Raw genomic sequence first — 19,858 nt, forward strand, 5'->3', positions numbered from 1 at the left:
TATGTAAAATTTTACAAGCACTGCAACTCATGTAGTGGTCCACCCTGAAAACGTCCTCGCTGCTCCACAAAGGCCCGGTTCTGTTTCCACTGAAGTCAGGGTGAATTCAGCCGCTGATTTCAGTGGGAAAAGGCTAGTCTCCCTTTAATACTTTAGGTATAGTGTGGTCTAGCACAGGTAAGAGGCATTTAAACACAATTAACTGCTTTCCTTCTGTCACCGAAGGAAGACATGTAAAGCCAAAATGTAGCAAAGAGGGATATGCTAAAGGCAAACCAAAGAGTTGAAAAGCAGGGAGCTCGGACAGGAGTTGTCTACAATTTATGTTGTAAGATTTGCTTAGCTCATTTTGTACGTCCTGAAAGAAAAATATTAATTAAGGAACCGATCTTGCACTCCTGGCTCAGGCTAAACTCCCATTGGACAAGACTGGGTCCCAAATTGTTGATGAACCACACTAAAATCCTCAATAAAGATTACTAAACTTAACGGGCGGCCTGAAATATTTGTTATATTCAAATTAATTAACTAAAAGGGCATTTAATCTTAGACGATTGTTTTAGGTGAATGTAAATTGAAATGATGACACCAAGAAATAAATGACGACACGAATAGCTGTCGCTCATTGCAAAGCCCTAAGGCACTAGTTTTTGTAGTTTTATTGCATTAAAAATGATACTGCGATTGTTTCAACAGTGTCGAGATGGTGCATAATTGTGGTGGGACCCAAGAAATATTCATGGATAATACCACCAGCAACATCTCTCTAATTACACTATTGCAGAGCCCCTGTGATTCTGTTCACTTTTTATGTAGAAATTAGCCATAGTTGCCTCTTTAGCTATAACTCCTTCTCTGTGTTTCAGTGTACATTTACCTATGTGGATAGATCATAGTTAAAAGAATAATATTTAAGAATAGTATTTAACAGCTTTATTTGCCTATATTTAAACAATGTCTCTTACAAAAGTTTGTGATTAGGTCATCAAGATGATAATAAAACACAGCAGATGTTCTCTGCTTGATTCACCTGATCAACATCAACTTGTTTTAGTGGAGTTAATGAATCCAGGTTAGTTGAAATGATTATAGGCATGATTCTGTCATTCTTATTGGGGCGATGACTTCAATCGGAGTTTGTCTGAGTCAGAAATACAGCAGGATGGGACTATGGTCCCAACTTACTAGAACTCATGGGAGTGAGTACACCTGATTCTGATATCCTCCAATCAAATAATATTTTGGGACTAGTGTAGAAAGACCGGGACCAATAGCATGTCTAAACTGAACTAACCAATCCCATCCATACATATAAACAATCAACAAAGAGGACAAAATGACAAAGCAGCTGCTCCATGAAGTTAGAATGACAGTGGACCAAATCCTGCTCGCTTTATTCCCACAAATATTCTGTTCACTGGGGTTTTTATTGGGGCGTGGGTAATAAAAATACATAAATAAATGAGAAAATATTCTATATAGTGTAACGTACACGAGGGTGTATGTGTGATAACTCGCAGCTGCACCACTCATGAAATACATATCTAAATGGCATATCAAACTCACGCCGTGTGTGTGTGTGTTTGCATAGAGCTATCTTTGATATAAAATCAAAGAGCTGAAGGGTGGTGGCAGTTCAGGAAATCCAGCGTGAAGATTGTCATTCACTCTCCATCCGTGGCTGGAGAAAAGAAACCACAGAGCTCAGGATGGATGTCAGGCTTAACACGGATTTTCTCTGCTTTTGTAAATTTCTGTAATAAATGTAACACTATCTGATCAATTCTTCGAGTTTTTAATTTCTTACCAGGACTTCCAGTTTTTAGGAAAAAATAAAGCAAAAGAATGTACTAATTTGTGAAACTAATTTGTCTTATTTATAGAAGACACTATTCCATTGTTTAAATTACAAACCAAGACACCTAGGGAACCATTTTTCATGGTATTTAGGAATTTTTAAAAAAATATTGTATATGCACACTAAATCAAAGAGGCTCTTTTGAAACTTTTCAGTAGAGTAAACACACACACACACACACACTACTGTGTATGTATATACACTAGCCTAGCACTCGTTTTTGTTTTCTTATGATCTGCCATGTAAACCATATGTTTAACCTTCGTATCACAACACCACATGAAAAAAAATCTTATAAATAAGAATCTTATGAAAAGTAAATGTTGAGTTGGAAAAGCCACCTTTATTTTTATCACCTTTATTTCCAAAATGAAAACAAAGTTTGGTATGGATTAGGTCCTCTCCAAATGAATGAATGAATTTTCAGGTAGGTGCATTTGTCAGCTGTTGGAAATGGTTGTGTATTGTAGCTATCATTTTGAAAGAACCAAGCTCCTTGTCTATTTGTATCTGGTACAGAAAAGTGTGTAGTGCATTGCAATTGGGCATGACAAGTTTCAGGCTGGAATCTGTTCCCAGGTAATTAATGAATCCCATCCGGGTATAAGAACGCCTTTCTTACGTTTTCGGCTGGAGAGTGCAATGTAGCGAAAGTAAAACCGGGCCAGGAGGCCACTACAGTATATGCAGGGTCAGGGGTATCTGAAACATACAGTCTTCCACAGACTGGTGAGCGACCATCCCAGCTGTGGAAAATGCATCTCTGCCCATGGGCAAAGCCTGGGCTGGATCGCGCGGCGGTCCCCTGAAATCCACCCTCCCTGGTTGTCCTTCCAAGCTGCGGTTGCTCGGAATAGCTCGTGTGTGTGACCCGCTGCAGTCTATCGGCTCGCCCTGCGCCGCTCCTGCCTTTCCTCTTGGCTAGAGACATAAGGAAGGCAGGGAGGGGAGTTTAAAGAGCTCAGCGCTCCCTCCTCCCACGTCCTATCAAGAGGATCAGAAAGCCCTTGACGTGGCCCGGAGCCGATTGGCCAGCAGCCGATAGGATCTCTGCGGCCAGCAAATTAAGGCGGAGGAAAGTGTGCGACTGATCGCAGTGTCCACCCTTCTGCCCTCTGAGCCACTCCGGGCTCCGGCTCCCACCAGCAGAGAGTCGCCGCCGGAGCCAACTCGCTTCTCTCACACGCAGCGAGCCATCTAGCGCAGCGCCCGGGAGAGGATGGTGACAGTTTAACCTAATCCTGTCCGGGGCCTTAGATCCGACCCCGCGGGCGTTGTGAAATCCTAGTTATTCTCCACACACACAAAGTGGTGGGCCCCGCAGTGTCTCCTTGCCTCCCCCGGCCCCGCAAGCTCTCCTAAGTTTGGTTCCCGGGCCGAGTAGCCGGCTCTGTGTTCTCTCGGGTGGCTCCGCTGCTTAGTTTTGTAGGATTTTTATTTGTTATTGGCTGGAAGCTGGGGATCAATTTAAGACCTTCTTGCTTGGTGTGTGTAGGATTTACTCTGTGATCATGGAGTACACAGCATCCCCCAAACCTCAGCTCTCCTCCAGAGCCAACGCGTTCTCCATTGCTGCTCTCATGTCAAGTGGAAGCTCGAAAGAAAAGGAAAGTGCAGAGAGCACCATCAAACCGCTGGGTAAGTTGTATTCCTGGGCCGTGCTGTCTCAGCCGCGGGACTGGATCCTGTGTCGGTCCTGCCCAAACGGATCTCTGGTCCGTTCCAGGAAGCAGGTAGCTAGAGAGGAATGAAGTCAAATATCTGTTGGGAGGGAGGGGCGTTGCGTGTCACTTAATGCTTTGAAAGTCAGAACACAGTGTCGCGAAGCCAACAGATACGAAGCAAAGAAAGTAAAGGAAATTGTTTAAATGCTACGCGGCAGATGTGTGAGGAATCCAGGCTGAGTTTGGTCCATGTTCTGGCTTTCTCTGTGTGTTCTTTTTAGTCTGGTCAAAGAAATACTAACGCATTTGAGTATTGTCTGTCCATTTTCCTGTATTTTAAATTGGTTCCTTGTGGCATTGATTACTGTTTTAAGGCGAGGCTTTCCCTCAGAATAACACCAAAACTCAACGCAACCAGTCCAGATGTCGCTGAAACCTGAGGTTTGGAGGCAGTAATAGTTGCAAAGGGTATACATAAAAGGGCAAGTTAGCCAAGCTGGGATCCAATTTTAGCAAATTATAAAGCTAGATTGCATGATATACACGTTCATATTTTCATTCGCGTACTTGCATTTAATGGGAGAACATGAGTAATTTTAATAAATAACTAGCACCAGCAAGAGAATTTTAAAATTGCTGTTTAATTGCGAAATTCGCTAGACTGCGGCACAAGTCACAGAATAACTTTTGTATCTTCTGTTTTAAGTTCTTATATTTATTTTCCTTACGGAAGCTAAAACTTTATCACAAAGCCATCTTTTTTTTATTCCTGCCGTCATTTTCAGTCGAGGTAGTTTAGAACATTAACCAGTAACCGTTTTCCAAATTAGTCCACTTTTAGTGACACTGTTTATTTAACAACCTTTACCATTTATAGAAAATTTCAGTCTGTGAGGAAGAAGGCAGATACGTTTCTCTCCACTCATGTGAATGATGCAAGAGACACTACTTTAAATTGTTATGTAAATTACCTGTACTTTAAGAAGTACAACAAACAAAACCCGAAAACAATTATTACGCTATTGTTTGCAGGTTAACAAGCGCTAATGAAATTATGTAAACCGTTCTGAAAGTTTTTGTTTCTTACCCTTTGATTACTTAGCCTATGCACCCTGTGAGAAGCAAAAATCAAATTATTTATGTTTAATACATAATCATTCTGAATAATAAGTCATTGTGAGTTTCAACAAATGCGTTCGCTTACAATTATTTAAACCCTTTAGTGAATGTGATTCAAGACTACCGAGTTGAACGTCCAGATTTTTTTATGCCTATATCCAGAAACTCGCAGAAAATTACCAAAAATAAAAGACAAAAAAAAAAAAAAAAAGACTTTCTCCAGAATGGTAGGGTCTAGATTAATAGTATTAAACCAAAATTGGACGGAGTAAGTATTGCCAGATCGCTTGATATCTGCTACATCTAATAAAGTTATACACTGGCTGATCTACAAAATCTTTCTTCTGTTTTAAATATTCTTTTTGTTTTCTAATTTTTGGTTTATGATGGGATGTAGGCCGGATACGTTATAAAATGTATGCTTGACACAGAATGCAGTATTTAACTTCCCTTTTGGATTATTTACTGCTTTTGTCTATGTCTACTGGAAACACTTCTTCAAGTCATATTCGATTTCTTCTCATGTTCCAAAACACATTAAAAATAATCTAGTACACCAAATATCCTAATTCGATATTTGTATTTTGAGGATGTGGGGGAGAAATCGCTGCTTTGTGATTTTAACAGCCTATTTGTTCAAGTAAAGTTCGCTTGAGTCTGGAGATTCAAATAATATGACAAGCATATTGCTGTATTTTTGATCCAAGATCGTATAAAATGAAACCAGGACAGTGGAATTCGTTAACGTTCTAACATAACACGGAAGAGATTATTCTAATAATAATCTCTCTTTGAATTGGTTTCGTTTCAGATGAAAATTAAGTTAAACTATTAAATGTACTTTACAAAACTTGTATGTTTCTTTGAAGTAAGAAAATAATAGTCTGAAGTGTTTGCACATACATTTATCCTAGACAAAATATTAATAGCATTGTCTCTGTATTATCCATAATTTACTGATGGGCAAAATATCCCAACGCCAGATATAGATTATTTTTAAAACCTCTTTTGAGGACGCCAGTTTCCAAACAACACATGTACATCCTTTGTTTAATAATCATGTATTCTGGTAAATATACTGACTGCTTTCAAAATGTGTTAGCTGTATTTTTCTTCTCTTTCATTTACTGTAAGCGCAGTCGTTTAAAAGATTTAAGGCGAAGTGTTTGGTCAACCTTGTTAGGATACCTGCAAAACTGTAATTATAACAAAGGGGAGAGGGGAAAGAACAAGAATGAGTCTCTGCAAAGACTTCAGAATCGCCTCTTACTGTGTTGGCTTCTGTTTTATAGTTATATCCACGCCGCCCACAAAACACTTTCTACCCACAAAATATATCTCCTGCATCACACTCAAGAAGTTTCTTTTTAAGGGTTATGATAATGGAAACAATTAGAAAACTCTCCTGCATTCAATCACACTGACTTGCGCAGTCTGCCCTTATCAAAACTGGAGCCGAATGCTCCTGTTTTAATGAGAATTAGTCATCCTGTGGTCAGTGGCAAAGTGACCTTTCCACTGAAATCCCCTATTAGCAGGAGATATTGGACAATCAGCTTTCCTGTGTGTTTGAAGTGCCCTCCGCACAAGGATCTCTGGTCACACGAGGGTAGAAAACCAGTGCAAATATACAGTCAAGTCTCTTCCCCTGTTGATCATTTTCTTCTGAAACTTTTAACTTAATCCGGTTCTGTTGATTTCTTCGGAAGCACCAGGCACCAAGACAGTATACTGGGCTAGATGGACCATTGGTCTGACCCTATGTGGCCGTTCTTATGTTCTTCTCTGAACACTCAGTTCTGGAAATGCTTTCTGGGTTCGGGGAAGTGGGGGAAACGTCACTGTATATAAATGATCGACATTCTTGAGATTCAGATGTAGGGAAAGCCGGGGGTTTCTCTCCTCCGGTCCTGAGTCCCTTTGAGGGAGAAATTTCCCAGCTTCCTATTTTTGCGACCTCCTGTCATTTGAGATGCGAGAATGTCCATGATCCTGAAAGGGCTGCATTTGTTCCTCCATTGGAAATACTACAGCAGAAAGCAGTTCATGTCCAGTCTCTCCAGTAGGTAATATTCCCAGGGACCAAGCTTCCCCCCCCTACCCCCCCACCCCCAAGCTAGTTTAAGGGATTCAGTGTCCGTGTGACACCTGGATAGCAGTCCCTTTAAGAGGGACTCTGAGAATCAGGCCCATTTTAAGGCGTCTCAAGTTACACTCCCAAAAATCTTTAGTGACTTTGGAAAGACTTGGCCCTGTACAGTGGTTTAGATTTAGACAGGAGCCCATTGCACTACTGGCTCCTGATGGAGTCCTTGTCTACACGGCTCAGAACCTAAATGCCTTATATTTCAGAGCAAGGATCGTCTCTCCTCATTGTCATCTCCCTCTCTCTCTCTCTCCTCTTTCAGAACAATTTGTTGAGAAATCCTCCTGCGCTCAGCCCCTGAGTGACTTGTCCAGCCTGGATCCCCACGGGGAGTTCAGCGCCAGCCCGGCCGCCCTCTGCACCGAGCCCCTCATCCCCACCACCCCCATCATCCCTAGTGAGGAAATGGCTAAGATCTCCTGCAGCCTGGAGACCAAGGAGCTGTGGGACAAGTTCCACGAGCTGGGCACCGAGATGATCATCACCAAGTCTGGCAGGTAAGGCTGGAGAGCAGCATGGGGAGCGGGGGAATGAATGGGGGGGGCGGTGTACTCGCCCCGTTTTCTGTGCTGCCGGCCTGTTACAAGGGACTTGTAAAGAAAACCCCAGGGAATTACAAAAAAAAAAAAAAAAAAAAAAAAAATGCGGCCAGCTGCTGTAGGGCTGGGTGGGACTCGCCCTACACCCGGCAAGGTGGAGGGGAGGCAGAACAGCTGCGAGCGCTGGCTCATCGGTGATGGAGGGGAGCAGCCCGCAGGCGCCGAAGGGCCCTGGGACTCGCTGGGGCCACCAGGCAGCGCCCGGTGCTAAGGGGGGGGGGGCGGGCGTGGGCTCTGCTTGCAAAGCACAAGCTTATTCTTATCCCCCTGTGCGTCTGAGCTGGGAAGAGAGGTGTCCAGCCCGCGGGATGGGTCGCTTCCCCGGGCCTCTGAGCAATGCTCACCCCCAGGATCATCCTCCCAAGTTGCACCGTCTGCACCCCGTGCTAAACTATTGCATGCATTTCCCGCTCCCAACCGCTACATGGTTTAAAACACTATTCTACATTCGCTTTTAGAATGACAAGTTTGACCCCGAACTCCCAAAAGAAACAAGTATTTTTTTTTAAAATCCCATTTATTTTAAAATTGTTTGCCCTGGGTTTACTATAGAGTCCCTTAGCGCCCCCTGCAGGCCCTATGCCAGCACTATGCCTGTCATGGTCAGAGAGAGAGAGGTCCAGCTGGTTCTTTGTCACACAGACACCATGGAGCTTCCTGGAGAGGAAAGCTCCTGGTGCAATCCGCTGACCAATCAACATCTGCTGGTGTTACCAGATTGTGCTGGAGGTGCTGCAAGTATCCTACTCAGAGCTCCTGGGAAGCGGAGTAGCTGTTGGGAAGGGTGCATCATTCAGTTTCCTCCCACCCACTGATCCTCTTAGCTCTTGTACAGGAGAGTCTGGCCTTTCAACTTTGGAGAGGCATGCTTCCCATGCCATTAGCATTGAGCGCTTGTTGGTTCTGACCCTTTGAGTAGAGGTTGCTCCCAAACATTGACCCAGATAGACAGGCTCAAAAGCACTGAGAGAGGTACAATGAATTAGATCCTAATAGGCAATTTGTAAATGCAGGAAAGAACTTCAGATGCATTTGGATTCTTGTGGAGACCTTAAAAGCCTGAGCTTCCAATGTCCCTTTTGCAGATTTAAGGAAGATGCTTTTCACTTTGCTTTGTCTCCTTTCCTTTATAATTTAAGAAGTAACCCCCTCCAGCCCCATCAAAGGCTTCTAGAGATTTCACTGGGTTTTGGATTTGGGGCCCTACTGATTTAGGGGACATCTCTCTGCTTGGGAAAGTGCCTGTAGAGTGTAGACTATGCACATCACAGAGTCTGTTCTATGGTTGTGCTGCTCCTGATCCCACTGAAATTAATTGCATGACTTCCCAATGATTCAGTGGCTAGGTTCAAACCCTTTGTTGACAATTGGGCAGGATCTAGGCAAAAGCTTCTGAAATAACAAGAGATAAGCCATAATGACCATAGACTTCAGTGGAAGCAGAATTGGGCCCTTTATTAGTTGTAAACCAGAGCAACATAGACAGGTGATCTTTGTGAATTTATATAGTTTTTATATAGTTTTGTGACATTATGTTATATAGTTTTTTAAAATTTTTACTTTGTGTTATAACTTTGTAGCTGTGTATTTGTGCACACACAGAGAGAGTCCTGGAGAAATAAATCATAATATAAATTTGACAAATGTCTCCTTTTTAGGGTCACAACTCATGTGCAACTCCCCCATACTTATTTTAAGTTACTCATAAATTCCTCCAGTAAAAATCTGTTGGTTTTTAGGTCAGTCAAAAACAGTTTTGAAAATTCACAATTTGTGTTATGTTTGGTAGCTGTGTAAGTCACTTAGTAGTAGTTTAATTCCCTGATTATATGATTTTTGTAAGTATCAAATAGCAATGCATGTTTTGTGTTGTAACATCAGGTGTAACATTTGCAATTGGAAGTGCTCGTTTTTATTACTTAAGCAATTTGAAATGCCATTTTTGGTAAATATTGGAGTGTTTAGTCTTAACATTAATTTTTCACCAAAGTTCTTGTAAAGAAAGCGCATTTGCTGGAATACTTCTGGAAAACATTAACAGAGTAAAAGAAAATAAGTTCAACATTTGCAGAAATACTAATGAAAATAGTTTTTGCAATATTTTCTCAGCTCCAATATATATATGTATATTTGTGAAAAAAATCACACTGTGTCTATACGAATGAAACTCTGAAATTAGAATAATTATACTTTAACTCCTAGGCAGAAAATATATACCATATAAAAATTTATATTTCCTCCTATTTCAAAAAATTACTCTAATATCAGGGTATCCATTCTATGTGTATTTTATAGGGGTACAGATGGTTTAAATGCCCATCAAATTGAAATATAAATATTTTGAAATTTTTTTCTTCCTGGTGACTTGAATGTAATTTTTTTTTTTTTAAATTTGGAGCAACATTTCAAAAGCTCCTTTTTCTGCTGCCTTTTCATATGTTTATTTTCTAATTTCCTTCTATTTCAGGAGGATGTTTCCTACTATTAGGGTTTCCTTTTCGGGAGTGGATCCTGAGGCCAGGTACATAGTGCTAATGGATATAGTTCCAGTGGACAATAAGAGATATAGATACGCTTACCACAGATCTTCCTGGTTGGTAGCTGGAAAAGCTGACCCTCCGCTTCCTGCAAGGTTTGTTCATTTCATAGTTGATCTCTCTCTCTCTCTCTCTTTTTTTTTTTTTAAAGAAAATGCTGAAAAAGTACCTTTGAATGATCGTTCAAAGCTGTTTGCAAACAGTGCTCTAAGAGCCTTAGTCTTTGTCCACTGGAGCTGATGGCAACGCTCCCATTAATTTCAGTGGTGCACTGTCAAGTCCTGTATCCATACATGAGCCAAATATTTGACTTATGCTAGAGGTTCCAAAGGCAAGCAGGATTTGGCCTGAGGATCAGTTACAAAAAATGGTTCTGACAATCAAAAGAGAAGGAAACTTTAAAAAAGACATTTATTTTCCTCTTGTTATGACTTTTTTCCTTTGGGCCTCCTTTTTAAAGCAATCCAGGTGCCTTCAGCTCAATGCCAGTAGAAATATTAAATTACAGCTTTGATACCATTTAAAGTAGAATTTCCAGATTATTTACTAACCACTGACCAATGTTTTCCAATTAATGAGTTTACTACTATACTATACTCATCTCTTATGTCACCTAGTGTGCATGTATCAAATATAAAAACACACACACAAGGGTCATTTTTTCAGGAAATGTAGGATTTCTGAAACTTTGGAATAATAAATAAAGTTAAACAAGTTAACCCCTTTTTCACAATGACCAAAACAGACAGTTCACTTCTAAAACGATTGCCTCACAGCAATTGGTGCGACATGGTTGTGAACTCATTGTGGAACATGTGGGCAGGCAGGTTGCCTCAGCTTCGGTACAGAGCTAGCTAAGCTTCAGCACGTAGGTCTCAATTTATCAGAACATGTAAGCGTGTCCTTACGTCTGTGCTGAACAAGGTTGGAGTTAAGGACCTACTCAAGCACCACCGACTTAATTAAGACTTAAGCAGATGCCTTGCTGATTTTTCTGAATTGGAGCGTTAGGCTTCTGTCGCGTTTTGGGCTGCAGCCCAGGCCAGTGAGTGGTTGTGTCATTGCTTGTCCTGTAACCCTGCGTGTCTTAAAAGGAGCTGCTGCTGTAGCTTCCTGTCTGGATGTTCTCAGCCAGCATACAAGCATGCACTGAGTATCTGTGTGGTAAGCCCTGGTTCAGCAACTCTGACTCCAGCAGCCTGCTTGTTACACCACAGCCACACTCTGATCTCCACCAGTCTTGGTTATCTCTAAGCCAAGAGACCCCAACATATCCCCAGTCCCGAATTTCCCCCAAACCATCTGCCCTGAAATGTCCAGCCCTCTCCTGGACCACTCAGAGACATAATAAGGTTTGTTTGCTCCCTTAAAGAATCCGTACCCAGCACCTTGCCACATTAACTGGAGTAAGCAACTACTTCACTTCAAACACAGTACTGGGTTAGTTTAGATTAAAATAAAACAAGTTTATTAACAACTTGACATAGGTTAAATGATGCCAAATAAAAGAAATAAAGGCAGATATGGTACAAGCAAATAAAAGTGAAAATGCATCTAAAAGTCTAAAACTTAATCTAGCAAGGTACAGTCTTTGTTTAAGATGGTTTCTCTCACCAATTATTTGTTGTCCTGCACGGCCGACTGTCTCTCTGTCAGGACCTTTCTCATTCCCAAAGAATTGTCTTTGTTCTCAAACTCAGGAAGGCCTTCTGGGGATTCAGTCTCCTGTGTCTGCCTGGGGGGCAGGAGTCATGTCAGTTCTCTGTCTCTCAAGTTCAGGCTCAAGACAACCCCACTGGTTTAGCTTGATAGCTTTGTTTATGGTTAGTATGTAAATTGAGGTAAACCAATGTTCCTTCTAGGACATACCTGTTTATCACCTTTACTTAGGCTACTCTCTTTGTCTTAAACATGCTCTAGTAACATTATACAGAGGGAATACATAACTTCACTTGTAAGGTTAACCCATGCATTTTACAATGACATTAATGACCAGTGTGTTATTAGTTTTGAAATGATACCTTACAAGGCATATTTTGTACAAACATCATTGCAACCATGTGTAGAGTCTGAATACAGGGGTGCTTAGGGTCACAGTCCCAATCCTGCACTGAGAACCATATGGGCGGACTCCTGTGTCCACAAGGAACCTCTTTGAATTCAATGGGGCTCTGCGTGTGCACTGGGGCCCACCTGCAGAGTTCTAAATGCAGAGCCAGGGCCTTGGACGCTATAAAGACAGGCACATGAGAAATACCTAAGATAGGTAGGAAAAAATGGAAGCATTTTCTTGTGTGCAAATATGGGGCCAAATGCGAGCAATCCTACAGAACACATGACATCTCACAGACTGCTGATCTCTGGTAGGCAGTTCAGGTTTTGTATCAGTGAAAAAATGTCTATGCTCAGATGACAAAGGTACATCAGATTCAGCAAGTTAGCAGTTGTGTTTGCTTTCAGGGAAAACAATAATTTACTTTTCCCTTTCCCTTTTCTTTTTCTTTTCTTCTTTATTCATTAATTTGTATGTGGTAGCACATAAGAGCTTCAGTTGGATCAGGATCCCATTTTGCTAGGTGCTGTACAAACACAGACCAAAAAAGATGGTTCCTGCCCCAAAGAGTTTACAGTCAAAATAACATCAATAATAATAATAATTCAGGAAAGTACACAAATGGCCTTAGGATGGGATTCTTGGTTTCTTGCATCCAGTGCATTTTGGATCCCTTTAGATATGCTAATAATCCATATGTTGGTTTTGTAGCTAGCTAATATAGATCATCTCAATAAAAAAATTCAGAGTAATATATTATGTGGACATGAAGAGGCTGATCTCACGCCAGCTGAACTCGTACTGACTTTGACGGGACCACGGTCAAGCTCTATATGATTTTATTAGTAGTATTGTTTAAAGTTTGTATTGTGGCAGTACTTAGAGGTCCCAATCAGGTACAGTATCTGTACAAACATATGGCAAATGACAGTCCCTGCTTCATTTTCACCATGTTTAACCAAAACAATATGGATCATAAACCAGGCTATAGGTTGTTCTTTTAGCCCTTCTGTTAACATAATAATTTGCTGCTTACTCACAGTTTTATTTCTTATTGAAAAATATAATATTTCCTTGTGGAAGAAGGAAGGTAATATCTGTAAAGGATGGCAGGATTTGGGGAGCTCTGGTGTATTTGTGTTACACTGATCTGTTGCTGGTTTTGGCATGTCAGTGCTAACATTTTATCAAATAAGATCTGTTTAAATGTATTGCTGCAAGTAAGTAATTGATAACTGCTATTTTTTTAAAGTGGTGTTTACCTATCTGTGTCTTTTTTGATTTCTTGCACCCTTCTCTTTGCTCTCTTAAATCTGAATAATCTGACTGCAGTGTTGTGAGCTAAAAACTGCTGAATCCCTTGGGTACTTTCTGAGATGCTGTGGGGTCTTGCAGGATTTTATGATAACTGTATATCAACTGTACACAACACTTTGTAGATGTGTAGTGGGAATTCCCACAACTTGGGTAGGTTTGTCATAAATCTCGGCTGCTGACAACAGAGATAAACAAATGACCCTTTCTTTTTTATATTTTTGTGCTGGGTGCATATGATATAAAATTATTTTTAAAACCAATATTTTAATACTGTTTTATTTATTTATTTTAATAAAGTTTCAGGGCCTGATCCTGCTCAAATTGAAATTAAAGGTAAAACTCCTATTGACTTAAATTTGAGTTCAGTTCTGCTCCCAGTATCAGGTCAGTGGTTACATTTTCACCTAAATGATTTCTAAGATCCTAAGCCTGCAAACACACCTGGGCTTTAACTTTAGTAACATGAGACATATAATTGGGGCTACTCCATGTGCTTAAGTGTTTGCAGGATCAGACAGAACCTATGGCATTAAGATGCTGATCCTTCAAAGATATACGTACATGTATAACTCTACCAATATGAATAGTCTCAGTGATGTCAATGAGATTATTCATGGGAGTACAGTTATGCAGATGTGTAAATTGCTTCAGGATTAGGGCCTTAAGGTTTTTCTTTATTTTACTATAAAAGTAGCTTTCAACACTAGAACAACAACGGTACTTGAAATTAATAAGTACTATATGATGCCACTGGGAAGATGATCCCTTCCTGGATCTTCACTATAAATAACAATTACATCCTTTTCTTCCTGCTGTCAACATTTAAATCGAGTTTATGTGACTTGAATAAAAACACTTTTCAGAAAATCCTTGTAAAGCTTTTAAAGTGCTTCCAGGGATAGATTTTTTTCTTTCTGTCTGTCTTACAAGCTACAGAGAATGTTGGAAAGAAATACCAGTCTTAAAAATTCCTGCATGTACCTTTATACTGTACCCTCCCTCTTTCCTCTCCCTTTTTGCATTGAGAAATGTTTTTGCTTCATTGACTTGGCTAGCCTAACAGACCCATAATGGTCTGGGGATTGAATGTGTATTATTTATGCATTTGTAACAGACAGTAGCAAAGAAACTTTTTTTATTACATTTTCAAACTTGAAATTTGAGCCCGATTCTGCCAACTTTCTGTCTGTACAAAGTACAAATTAAGTCAGTTAAAAGTCATAGGCCTGGAGGGCTTCCAGGATCAGGCCCAATATTAACAAACTGAACAAAAGGTAAATGTAATGAATACACTAGAAGGAACCTAAAGTAATCAGCTTAAACCTTGACTACTGTTGCAGGTAATGTAAAATAACTTACAGTAAACCATACATTTATATCAAAATGTGGCTCCTAAAATCTTTGTAAATGGAACTGAACCTCTCATAGCAAAGTGCTCACTAACTTCACTGGGAGTACTGTGTATTCCAATGGAATGCCTGTGTTTATTTCTCTAATCTATTTGTTCATCAGTTCTCTGTGCACCAGCCGCCCACTATATCTAATTTTGAATCATCCTGCGTTTGGTTTACCAGATATGGTTATGGGAGAAGTCTGTAGATCGGTACAGTTCAAACATGTGGGACCATATATTTCTGTATGATGCAAGGCACATGCAAATGTGTAAAGAGAAAATTACTTGGGACTAACCAGTGAGTTAAAATCCAAAAGAGTGGTTGAGATCTATGGTGCCACAGGCAAAATCTCTGAAGAAAAATCCTCATGGCCAACAGTGCACATTAATATGTGCAAGCAACCATGGGTAGGACACGGGGGATGACCTCCCTCTGTGACTTTCCCATCAAGGTAACTGTTAGTATTCAACCAATGTATAGGCCCCCATTGCTGTGGCAAGAGTTAACTGTGTGTGTTTGGTTTAAGGTAACTGTGCCCAGCAGGTAAACACAGAATGGTCTCTACTCACTCTCCAAACATACATCTGAAATAGTTTGGCTCTTTGATCCTAGTTAGTCATATCTTGGTAAGATTGATTCTCTGTGAAAATGGTGTGCAGTATTGCCAAACCCAACCATTCAGAATCATGAGTCAGGCTCCCAAAAATCACAAGACTGGCTTACAAATCATGAGGTTTAAAAACAATACATCTTGGGTTCTTTTTTATTTACCTTCTGGCTTTTGAGCCAGTAGGGTTAACATTTTTTATCTCTTATCCACAACCATGAGGGCTAAAGACCTTTTTTTAAAATGAAAGCTGAGGTGCTCATGAAATAACATAACTCCAAGAGCTGGGGGTTTAAGATAAACTCCATTTATTACAAGTCTCATGATAAAACCATGAGAGTCAACAACACTGAGTATGGCGCACTGTTTTTCCCATCCCACACCCTCTTTCAGATACGAGGGACCTACCGCTCAATGATGTACATCTAGCACTCTTTTTGGGGCAAAGAATCATCTGGAGAAGCAATCGTGCATTGAAAGAGATAACTTGTAATTTCTATCATGGGTCTCAGACCTGGCCACAGACGTAATGAGAGGATTCCAAGATTGGGCCAAATAAGTCAGTTGAAGAGAATGGGCCAGATCCTCAGATGGTGTTAATTGACATTGACTTAAATGGAATAACTCCAGTTTACACCAGCTGAGGATCTGGGACAACTTCCTTTCATTAAAAGTCACAAACAAATAATAGTATTAAATCATTTTCAGTTACATACAAGTTATATATGCTAAAGAGCCCAGCACTTGTAATTGTTCTGGTCACAACATAAGCGTCTCACACATCCTCTGTGCTTCCTTTCATCCTGCCAGCTTTCCCAAGTAGCAGCTTGTTAACTACATAGAGGCAATGATTTTTTTTTTCATGTCAAACCACTGTATCTGACTGCAACCTTTATCTTCTTATTAATGTTATCACAACTAAAGTGACCCAGTGCAGGTGAATATAATTACCAAGCTTCACGTTAATAATAAGAAAAAATACAACTTATCTGGGTTCCCTGACTAGTTCTCTCACTGCAGTATGCCTTTTTCTTTGAGCTGGAGTCATTGTCATTTTAAGCGCTTATTAGTACAGCTGCTGGAAGACATGATCATTTTTTCTTTTGGAAAAAAGACATAACAGTGAAATAATGTCTCTATTTTAGATTATTTTTATCCACTGCTTAGTTTTAGAATTAGAATTAGTTATGCTTATAAAAGAATAATATGCTTAGTGAATGAGAAAGTCTTTAAAAAGATGGATTCTTCATTATATTCCAGTGGGTGAAGAACTCAGTCATGTCTTCTATAATTTTTCATTAGTAGTTATGGTATTTCATGGATGCAGCTTAAGGGAATCCTATATTTCTTGCTTTGCTGGTAGATCAGTGTGGTTCTAAGATTTGAGAAAATACATCTTGGTGAGGCCATTGGATATCGTGAAGGCATAAGACTTATTTTAATTTTGTGTGGATACATGTTTATAAAGTCAGTACCATTTACACAAATCTGACTGTAAGACCTCTATGTTTGTTTGTTTTTTTAGGTTGTATGTGCACCCTGATTCTCCATTTACAGGGGAACAATTATTAAAGCAGATGGTGTCCTTTGAAAAAGTGAAACTGACGAACAATGAACTGGATCAACATGGGCATGTGAGTAACCTACTCTGTGGTAAGGAGTGGAAAAAAAAAACCAGCACAAATTAGCTATGAGTCTGTTACAGTATGACATTAATTGGCACACTTCTTGGCACTCTGATCCCAATGGCAAAAGTTCAAATGGGCTTTGAGACTGACCTACCCTTCCACCTTTACAAGTGGTCCCTTCATGTCAGTGGCAGTGCAATGGCAGAGGCTTGTGGGAAAGTTTGTACTCATCGGTTTGCCCTCTGCTGGAGATGATCAGATGACTTCAGACTCCCTGGCTTGTCAATTCAACACTTTTCATCAGTGTCACATTTACCTTTTGTGGGAGATGTGTGGCATTACCCATTGCAGTCCAGGGCCATAGACAGCTTGTAAAAAAAGAACTATCTTTAGCTTCCATGATTTATCATTTGTATATTAATTTATTAACGGGATGGATGGGGTAAAGCCCAGATCATCATAGTGTTCTGATCCCATTTCCACTGCTATCAAAGGGGCAGAATCCAGACCTAAATCAGGGGCAACATCCAGTGTCAAAGAGAAGAGAAAAGAGACACACATGGTTTTGTCTAATATGTTTCCATCTCTCTTTTGCTTTGACTTGCCCCACTGGATAGTGCTCTGATCTCTTAGACGCTACCAAGTGCCTTGTCATGTATACTTGCAAATCCTGCTCTGTTGAATTTGGTGTCAGTGCACTAAGCAATCTACATGGGAGGGGTTCAACAGGGGCATGTCTTTTACTTGCTGACCCAAAGTGGACTGGGCTTGGTGTCAGTAATGTAGTCCTGACACACCAGGAAGGGTTAATCCAACACTGAAACAAAGGATGTAAAATTAAAAAGACAAAGTTGCTCCAAAGTCAATTGTGTTGGCTATAGAAACACTCAACCTTTACATAAATTAAACACAGGGCGTCATGGGGTGAACTCGGGCCTTTAAGGGGTTTAAGTCCCCACTGTGATCTGTGCCAGGTTTTCCTCCTAAGTTAACGGGCTTGGAAAAGAGAAAGCAGGTGGCTGGGAGCAGGTGGCTGGGAGCCTGACCTGGTGGGGGAGGATCAGCAGTGGCTCTCTGCTGGGAAACCTTTTCATGGGAAGGCTCAAGACCTTGTGAATTGTCTAACTTGGTGGGAAGAAGTCCTGAGGGAACCCAAGCCTGAAGAGTAGGCTCCGGATGGGAGGGTTTCCTGTACAAGATTTAGACTATGTAAATTAGTGTTAATAAGTGAGACCCCAGGAAGGGAGAGCTGGTTTTGAAAGATAAATTATGGAGGGAGGAGGCATGTAAGATACGAACTAAGGAAACTGAGGCATGGGGATATCAGACATTGGAGACCCCCTCCTCCTACAGTGGGTTATTTACTGCTTTTTCAGAGTGTTTGATAAAGCAGGTTGCTGTTTGAATTGTCCAGTAGGAATATTTCCAGTATGAATGAGAGTTTTAAGGACAGCAGTGTTGAGCCAAAGCATTTTCATGGGCAATACCTCCTGAAAGCAAAAAAAGAAAAGAACAGATGCCAACACACTATTCTTTTCTAAAGAGCTGTAGGTATATTTTTCTTAAATCCTCTCCCCACACACTTTTCTGGCTAGCATGTTTTTGTTTTTGTTTTTTGCTCTTGTTCCATAAGAGATCTCTAGAAGCAAAGCCGGTTTTTTGTTTTTGTTTTGTTTCAATGAGCGTAGGATCATGCCCTAAGATCTTGATGCAATGAGATCTGTGTGGCTGAATGTTGTGCATGCAAAGGCCACTGACATCAGTGAGGCTCCAGGTGGGTAAAGGGATGCCCTTGTGTAGAATTCATTGTAGGAGTGAAGCATTTATTTTCTTAAACGATCTAAGACATTTTTATATATGTATATAAAATCTGACAGTCTACATGCTGTAACAAATATATTTTTTGTAAACGCAAGGCAGTTCATTTTAAAAAAATCACTTTCCTGAGCTAATGCTGCAAACGATCACTTTATAGTGAAACCCACTTCTGTGAATACCACACAAGGGGACAATCCTGCACAAAGAACACACACTGGCGTAGCAAATAGTCCGATAGAATGGCTACGAGTGCTGCTGATGTCATCTCCTTATGCAATTATTAAGGGCCAGATTGCGACTTTCAAAGCAACAGCAACATGTTTGGGAGGGGCGTGGATGTGCCCTGAATTTGGCTTTGTCTCCACTAGCACTTTTGTCCATCAGGTGTGTGGGAGAAAAACCCCACACCACTGACTGACATAAGTTTCATTACTGCTGCTTGTTGAGCGTGGTTTAATTATGCCACCAGGAGACTCTCTCCCGTTGGCATAGACCAGCTACACGGGACATGTTACAGCGGCAGAGTAGTGTGGACATAGCCTTAGTGGAAGTGGCTGCAGCCACTCTACCTGAGGAGAGTCAGGCAGTGAGAATGCCTCTGGTGGTGTTGGAGACAGCACCTCCACCTCCTTTTTGGAGGTGCAGTCTATGTTCTCCCCCTCATTTGGTTAACTAAAGCATGTAGCAGGATGGAAGGGCCTGTCCATACCCTCACCCACGCCTACCCTTTTTGCGGTATGTGGTAACACGGCTAGTACTATGACTCCCTCAAATCTTGCATCAAGGAATACAACCACTTGGATCATGACTACCCCCTGCACAGGTGGAGAATCAGAGAAACAAGGCAGAGAACTTTCCTCTTTTCTTGCTCACGTGTGCAGGGAGCCATTAGAGTCTGATCCTAAATCTGCTGGGCACCAATGTACCATAAGATGATGGCATTTCCATAAAGGAAGATCTCACCAAAGACAAAGGACCTGACAGTGCATCCCGGTTGCATGCAACACTCCTGTTTACATCCAGTGCCACACAAGGACTATAGTACCAGGTCCAAACGCTGTGGGAAGAACATATTGGTCTATGTATTTATTTTAGAACACTCTCCATTTAATTTTTGT

At 40.8% G+C, this 19,858-nt stretch overlaps 1 protein-coding gene across 1 annotated transcript in view; it reads left to right on the forward strand.

The window, feature by feature from the left end:
* Positions 1-2,969: 2,969 nt before the first annotated feature.
* The window catches only part of TBX20 (T-box transcription factor 20), a 49,055-nt gene continuing 32,166 nt past the window's right edge, over positions 2,970-19,858 (forward strand). The window contains exons 1-5 of the mRNA XM_084619326.1: positions 2,970-3,080; positions 3,354-3,496; positions 7,050-7,284; positions 9,854-10,018; positions 16,820-16,928. Coding sequence (XP_084475452.1) covers positions 3,370-3,496; positions 7,050-7,284; positions 9,854-10,018; positions 16,820-16,928 — 636 coding nt within the window. The 5' untranslated portion in view covers positions 2,970-3,080; positions 3,354-3,369. The remainder of the gene's footprint in view (positions 3,081-3,353; positions 3,497-7,049; positions 7,285-9,853; positions 10,019-16,819; positions 16,929-19,858) is intronic.

Source organism: Lepidochelys olivacea (assembly GCF_965140295.1).
Source record: "Lepidochelys olivacea isolate rLepOli2 genome assembly, chromosome: 2".
Classification (NCBI taxonomy): domain Eukaryota; kingdom Metazoa; phylum Chordata; order Testudines; family Cheloniidae; genus Lepidochelys; species Lepidochelys olivacea.